Consider the following 7,330-nt stretch of genomic DNA (forward strand, 5'->3'; position numbering starts at 1 on the left):
GGGCGGCCGGGCGGTAGCTTCCACCAGGCACCACCACGTCGAGCTGACGTCACACTGTGACAGCTCGGATCACAATCGACACAATCCTCCCCCACAATCCACACTCAGGCGCCCTCTCAAAAGATACCAAAAAAACGTACCCTCTACCCTCAAGAACGGGAGAGCTCCTTCTCAATCTGGTCGAGCGACTTACCTCGAGTCTCGGGCACGTGGACGGCCGCGAAAACGAGCCCGAAGAGCAGCAGGGCAGCGTGCGGCACGAAAGCGGCCGCCCCGAGCCGTTCGGCTTGGAGCAAAAAGACGAAGGTCGTCGCGAACTGCGCCGTCCAATGCACCGAGGAGGCGAGCGCGGCGCCCGTCGAGCGGTACGCCGCGGGGAAAACCTCTGCGGGCAGCAGCAATGCGACGGGGCCGAGGCCGAGCGCAAACGACCCGACGAAACCGGCTGCCGCCGCGATGCAGAGCGGCGGCGCCCACGGCTCGAGCGGGCTGGCGGCCGCCAAAGTGAGGAGTGCGGCGCAGGCGGCTGCGCCGAACGTGGAGGCGAGGAGCAAACGCCGGCGGCCGAGGTAGTCCATGAGCAGGGCGGTCAGCAGCGTGGCGCAGACGTTGCTCGCGTGCACGGCGACGGCGACGCTCGCGCAGGTGGCGTCGGAGAAGCCGCGGGCGAGCAGGTAGGTGGAGGAGAAGTTGAAGAGGTTTGCCACCCCAGAGAGCTGCTGCAGCGCGGTGAGGCTGACTGTGATGAGCAGCGCGCGGCGCACGGCGGGCTGCGTTGCCACCGCCTGGCGGCGACGCGAAGAGGGAAACGCGGTGGCCGGTGCGACGAGGACAGCGCGTCCCCACACGGCAGAGGAGAGGGAGAGGGAGGGAGGGAGGGTGGTGGTGGTGTGTGTGTGTGTGGGGGGGGGGACCTGCCAGATGGGCGGCGCCCGGAGCTGCGCAACGTCGTCGAGGCTCATGTGCGCGGCCGGGAGGGCCGAGCCGCAGCCGGTGGCGCCCATCGCTTGGGACTGGGCGCCTAGGTTGGAGCCGCACGAGGAGTGGGAAGAGGCTCGCGTGAGCGAGCGCTCGAGCTGGATCTGGAGCAGGTCGTGGCCGCGCCGCGCCGCCTCGAGCATGCAGTAGAGCTCCTCCTGCACCTCCAGGTCGTCGGGAGGGCGGTCCCGTAGCTGGACCTGCGGGGCACGGGCGGGCGGGGGCGAGGCGCGGCTCCCCTCGGGGAAAGGCGGTGCATGTGCGGGGCGGCGGGCCGGGCGGCACCAGCATCTCCTCCGCCATGATGTCGTTGCCTGCTCACGGCAGCGGCGGGCGCGCAGAGGGGATGAGCCCACCAAAGAGGGGCGGGCGGGGGCGGGGGTGGGTGGGGCGGCGCGGGCAGCGCAGCGCGCCCATGACGACGTACCACCGCGGCGACTCGAGCAGGAGGGGCTGGAAGAGGAGCTGCAGCAGCGCGGGCAGCGCGGGCAGGCCGAGCAGGACGGGCCAGCCCTGCAGAGTGCCGAGTCCGGCCGGTAGCCCGAGCAGCTGGGCGGCGAGCATCCCCAGGCCGAGGGCGAGCTGGTTTGCGGTTCCGAGCGCGCCTCGCAGGTGGGCGGGGGAGACCTCGCCGAGGTAGAGCGGGACTACCACCGCGGCACCGCCGCACGCGATGCCGGACACGAGCCGGCCCAGCAGCAGCAGCAGCACGCGGTCGAAGCAGACCAGCCACCCGCCGGCGACGGCGCACTCGGGCAGCGCGCTCGCTGCCTCGAGGAGGGCGCCGACGAAGAAGACGGCGGTGACCCAGAGCAGGTACGTCTTGCGGCCCCAACGGTCCGTGAGCGCCGTCGTGGCGTTGCAGCCCAGCAGCGCGCCAAGCATAAAGATGGACACGATAAGCGACCAGAGAAGGTCGTTGGACGGCAGCGGGATGGCGACGCCCTCAGGCGTGAGCGCTGCGGGAGGGATTCCCAGCGCGGCGCGCAGCGGCTTGGCTAGCGTGTTCATGCTCCCGAGGCTGTACCCGCACATGAGCGTCGAGAGCATGGCGACGGCAGCCGCGCCGGCGAGCGGGCGAGAGGAGCCGCCGGTGAGGACGACCGGAGACTCGTGCGCCGGTATCTCGGAAAAGTTGTCGGACAGGTTGGCCAGCGACACCACCGATCGGTTGTGCACAACGCGCTGTGTCAGACCCGGCACGGCGACGTACGCCAGGTCGGCCAGCGACGACGTGCGGGAGAAGCCGCCGACACAGCCGTCCACGAGGTTCTCGCTCGAGCGCGACGCGAGGAGGAGCTGGTCGCGCAAGTAAGAAGCGGACACAAAGCTGTCGGCGGCGACGCGCGAACGCATCGCAGCCTCTTGCCGCACGCACGCGAGCGCGACACGCCGCCGTGGTTGACTAGGGACTAAGCGTTTTCTGCATTTCTTCTCTCTATCTCTCTTCTCTCTCTCTCCCCTCCCTCTCTCTCTATGGGTCAAAGACCACGCGTATGGAAAGGGGTGGGTCAAGACGGATACGGGCTGGAAGTGGATGGGGGCGCAGTACTACGACGCGAAGTGGGCCAAGAAAGCCCATAACGCGGCTGGTGCTCGCACCAACACGGACCGGACGGTGTATGTATGTACGGGGCGGCGTCGGCGAGAGCGCCTCCTCCTTCGTCGTCCACCACACGCAGCAGATCTCCAAGGCGGCGGTGGCGGGCGACGCGCAGCGAGGCCGTGCCAGTTCTTGGTTGTCCATGTGACCTCATCGAGGTGCTGAGCATGCGAAAGTTTGTTGCTCAGCTGGTTCGCCGCCTCCCTCAGGGTGCTGCGAACCTCCTTTCCAAAGCCTCCGAAGCTCTCGAAGTCGAACAAGCGCAGATCGCAATCCTGCTCCTGCGCAAAGCGGTAATCGCCATCCAGCTCCTTGAGCTTTCCCTTGGGGGCATCCGCATCCTCCCCCTCCCCTACCTCCTCCACCTCCGCCTCCTCCTCCTCCTCCTCCTCCTCCGCCACCGCCGCTGCCGTCGCTCCCGACGGCGAGTACTTGCCGCGCCCTTTGACCGACCAGATTCAGCAGCCCGGGCTCCGTATTGCCGAAGCGAACATACGCCCCCTTCCAGCCGAGCTCTCCGTCGCCGGCCGCGTCCTTGCCCTTGCTCGCAAGCGAGCTCGTGAGCTTCAAATCGGCAACAAGGCGCCTGTGCCCCCTGCCGATGTTTGCCGCCGCCACGTCAGGTTGTTTGGGGTTACTGTAACTGAGGTGTGCAGTCGGCTCCATCTCGATGATCATGCCCCACGCCGAGCGGAGGGTCTTGACCAGTCGTTTGAGTAGGAATTTGTGTCTTGTAGCATGCTTTAACTGAGGGTTAACCATCGCGGCGTCGCCGAGGATGTCGTGCAGCTGGCCGTTGGGTGCCCTCTTGCCTGCCTCCGCCGCCTGGCAGGCGACATCGAGGGGGAGCCCGAGGCGGCGCTGAACGGTGACGCGCATCGCCCAGGACTCCATCTTAAAAAAGAAAAATGCCGCAGGTTTCCCGTTAACTGCAGAAGCCCCCTCTACTCGGAGCTAGTGGACACGGACACGGCACCACACGTCACGTACACGACTGCTTAATTACTTTGCCCGGCTCCCCAGGTTGGGCTGTCTGAGGTTTGCCTCTCGCACCACCCACCACGTCTGTTTTCCTTTCCTTTTTTCTCTACAAGACCCTTCGTTTTCTCTAGTTTCCCGGGAAAATTCCTTGGAAATCGTCAATTATTGGGCTCTGAGCCGAGTCTGAGAGTTTGTGTTTGTCGCGTCTGAGGCTGGTTTGGGCTCAAATTTAGGTCAAATTTTAGGCCAAGGAATCGGCAAAATGCCCGGAATTTTGCGGAGAACCCGTGCCCTACCCTTCCCCCCCCAAAGTCGGAACCCGGCCGCGTCGTGGCTCGTGACACGCAAGCTTCAGTAGCCCGTTTCCCGCGGAACGAAGGGCATCGCCTTCGGGTTCAGCGTAGACGTTAGCGGGACGGGGCGAGGGACGCGGAGCCCAACAGGCGCCGCTCCTGCCAACGGTTCGGGGCGAGGGGCGTCGGGTCCCACCTCCGCCTCGATGACACTCGCTTCAGCCACCCCTTTAGCTTCAGCTTCCGCCTCCGCCTCCGCCTCCGCCGCCGCGGTCACGTCAAACGCGTAGCAGCAGCCCGCCGATGCCGCCGATCCCGCGAACGAAGCGCGAGCAATTCGCTTGCGGCGCTGACCAGCTCAATCGCCGCTCCGTGCCCGCGGTGGTGCTGTACGAGCCATTCGACGAGCGGCATCTGATCAACGACCCCCAGCTTTAGTTTAATTTAGTTAAATTTAGTTTGCATTCAAAAAAAAGTCGACCTAACTCGACCTTTGCTGAGAGCGCCGAGTAGAAGTCGCGGCCGACGTACGAAAAGATGACCGAGATGCCGCTGTTGATGAGGACGAGGAGCAGCATGAGACCAAAGTTCAGCTTCGCGCCCTCCGCGTTCTCAAAGTAGGGCACGGCCAGCCGCCAGAAGAGGCGCAGCCGCTCCTGGACTGTATCCTCACGTGCTGGTGCCGCGTGCTCCTCGCGCCGCTCCGTCGCCACCGGCTCGGAGCAGCGCGGCTGAGCCAAGGTATGGTGCGGGCGGGAGACGAGAGGCTGTCTGCTGAGGGTTAGGCTCGCGCCCGGCGAGACGCAGAGAAGCGCGATCGCGAGGGCACCGGATCGCATCGTCCAGAAACGAGAAATTGGAGTGCAACGACTGGTCACGGGATTGTCGCGCACTCGCACTAATAACACAGGAAGAAGAAGAATCCCAAGTTGAAGTGCACTCCGCTGACTGACTGCGCGCCCCGACGGATGCAAAGAGTCGCCCTCCTCCTCTTCCTAGCACCGGGCGCGTCCGCCTGGCCGCCAGCGCGGCGTCGGGGGAGGCGCCGCCGGACGTGCGCCGGTGGACGATGTCGCTGAAGTGAACGGCCTTGGATCTCAGCAAGACTGCAGAAGAAAGAGCTCGCCGCGCAGCAAGGAGGAGCACGAGCGGGCTGCGGCGGCGGCAGCGGCGTCGCTGGCGGTGGAGGAGCCTCGCGGCCGACGCGGAGCGGCGGCCAGCGGCTGGCGGCAGAGCTCCTGGTGGAGGAGGAGGCGTCCAGGACAATCTCTTCCTTGCAAGAGGCGGCCAAGAAGAATGCCGAAAGAAGACAGCAGGAGCGGCGTCGGGGAGCGATGGGGAGCAGCGCGAGGAGGAGCAGGCCGCGGGCGGAGCAGGCCAAAAGGGCGGCGGAGGAGCAGCGGCAGATGGTCTGCCCTGTCTAGGGAAGCGAGCGCATGATCAGTGCTCACGGCAACGCCGCGCAAACTAAATGTCAACATGAGCGCTGGCCGTCCGTCCCTCTCGCGCACACGTTCCTTGCGCGCCACATCCGGCCGCAAGTGTCAGCCCGGGTCGGCTAGGTGGACGAGTCCAAGGAGGGGGACGAGGTCGCGAAGAATTACAACTATACAAAAATAAATGCAGCAAGGGCGACGGCAAAAAGAGACGTAGGCTGACAGCGCTGCGGGCCCCGTGCCAGAAACGGGCCGGCCACAGGCCGTGGCTCGAGAGCGCTTACGCGCCGAGCCACCGCTGCACGCACGCTAGACTAGTATGCCACAATCAGAGACTCCTAATTCCTCACCAGGTACCCACCCCCTCACGCCAGTCAGTGTTCAGCGTTCACTCAAGGATTGGCCCAGTGCCGACAAGCGTCTTTCGTCAGCGGCACCGGATCAAGGCCCGCGCACATGCAGGGATGGTCGGGTGATCGATCTGCAAGTTACATCTGCGCGCCTTGCTTGGTTGTGCTCGCGTTGCACTAGCATTCGTCCTGGATGAGCAGCGCAATTGCCTCAGAGGCAAATGGCGCAACCCGAACAGATGCCGGAGTAGGTCCCACAGACCAAGGAGTACGATTGGTTGGCCTCAAGTAAGTCCATACAAATAGAGAAGCACGGGGGCGGAGAGGCCGGAGGCGAGGGTGGCGAAGGCGAGGGTGGCGAAGGCGAGGGGGGCGAAGGCGAGGGCAACTGGCGCGATGGGGGCGTGAGGCAACTGGCGCATCCGCCACATGACCCAGGTAATTCCTCACAAACTTTCGGCCAGTCATACGAAGGCGAATTGATGGCCTCCGTACAAATCGTCTGGCACTGGCAACTGGCGCACGCGCCACAATCCCCAAGATTTATCTTACAAATTGTCGGCCAGTCCCATCCTGGAATTTTGCTCCAGACGTCCATACAATCCGGAACGCACTTGCGAGGGGCGCTTGGTGGCGGGGGCGGGGACGGGGGCGGCGGTGGGGACGGGGGCGGCAGTGGGGGCAGGGGCGAGGGGGGCGGAGGCGGAGGCGGGGGGGGATGGTATTGGCGTGACGAGATGGTCTTGCAACGAGCGATGGCCGGCGGGTTGTTCTTTTGGCCTTTGGGTTGTGCCGCGAGGCGGGTTGCACCAGAAAATCCATCGAGTACGCCGACATGACGGTCGCTGTCAGCAGTGCCAATCGCGAACGCCTTGCTCATCCGGATCTTGTAGCCCCACGTCGTGAACACCTGCAGCGCGCGGAACGCTGGTGCTTACATATATGAAGAGGGGCACAGACAGAGGCGTCGCAGCGCTCACGTAAGTGGTGGCGTTCTCGCCTTCGGCTCGAACGCAAGCTGATAGAGCGATTTCATGATCAGCTCCCTCAGGTACTTTGTCGAATGCGTCAAGCGGGCTCAAGGCCCCTTTGTCCCATGGAGCGAGTGGCGGGACCTGCGTCACCGCAGACATGCTCAGACGGGGCTAGGTGTGAGTGTGAGTGAGCGCAATCACCTCGCAATGCCCCGTCGCTCCAGCGATGACCGCAGCGTCTTTGATGGAAATCGAGTTGGATCGCGGCCCGTCCATCAAAAAAGAAGATGTCATCGTCACGGTGACGAACCCGCCATGCATCACGATGCTGCACGCCTTTTCCAGGTTTTTCTCACGCTCCGCAAACGACTGAGCCCGCAGGTCGTACTTCTTCTTGCAACAAAACTCATCATCGTTGCACACGTCATTGAAGGTAAGCTTGCAATAACGCAGAGTACCTTCTGGGGTCGGCCCATCGTTCAATTTGGCCACTTCATTTCTGGTAGGGTTCGCCCTGGGGGGCTTGGCCCGGCGTGCAATGTTCAATGCGCGTTGCGCGTACTCTGTTGGCAATGAGGCTGCCGAGATATACTCCTCCCCCCAAGGACCTGTCAGCGCGTACGTTGTTTGACTCATGTCTTCGCACCAGTTGCCGGCCAACGGCTTTTTATTCTGGGAAGGATCGCATTTGCTCGGACCTTCCTTTTTGCACACT

General features: G+C 64.3%; 1 protein-coding gene across 1 annotated transcript; it reads right to left on the bottom strand.

Annotated features, from left to right (window-relative positions):
- Window positions 1-104: 104 nt before the first annotated feature.
- EMIHUDRAFT_217027 (hypothetical protein) lies at window positions 105-3,475 on the bottom strand (the record flags this gene model as incomplete). The annotated part of the gene is made up of 6 exons (XM_005761151.1): window positions 105-113; window positions 210-785; window positions 915-1,178; window positions 1,402-2,340; window positions 2,731-2,904; window positions 3,035-3,475. The coding sequence occupies 6 exons, from the start codon at window positions 3,473-3,475 to the stop codon at window positions 105-107; spliced, it is 2,403 nt and encodes an 800-aa protein (XP_005761208.1).
- Between the last annotated feature and the right edge of the window lie 3,855 nt (window positions 3,476-7,330).

The sequence above is a fragment of the Emiliania huxleyi genome (assembly GCF_000372725.1).
Source record: "Emiliania huxleyi CCMP1516 unplaced genomic scaffold EMIHUscaffold_72, whole genome shotgun sequence".
NCBI lineage: Eukaryota > Haptophyta > Isochrysidales > Noelaerhabdaceae > Emiliania > Emiliania huxleyi.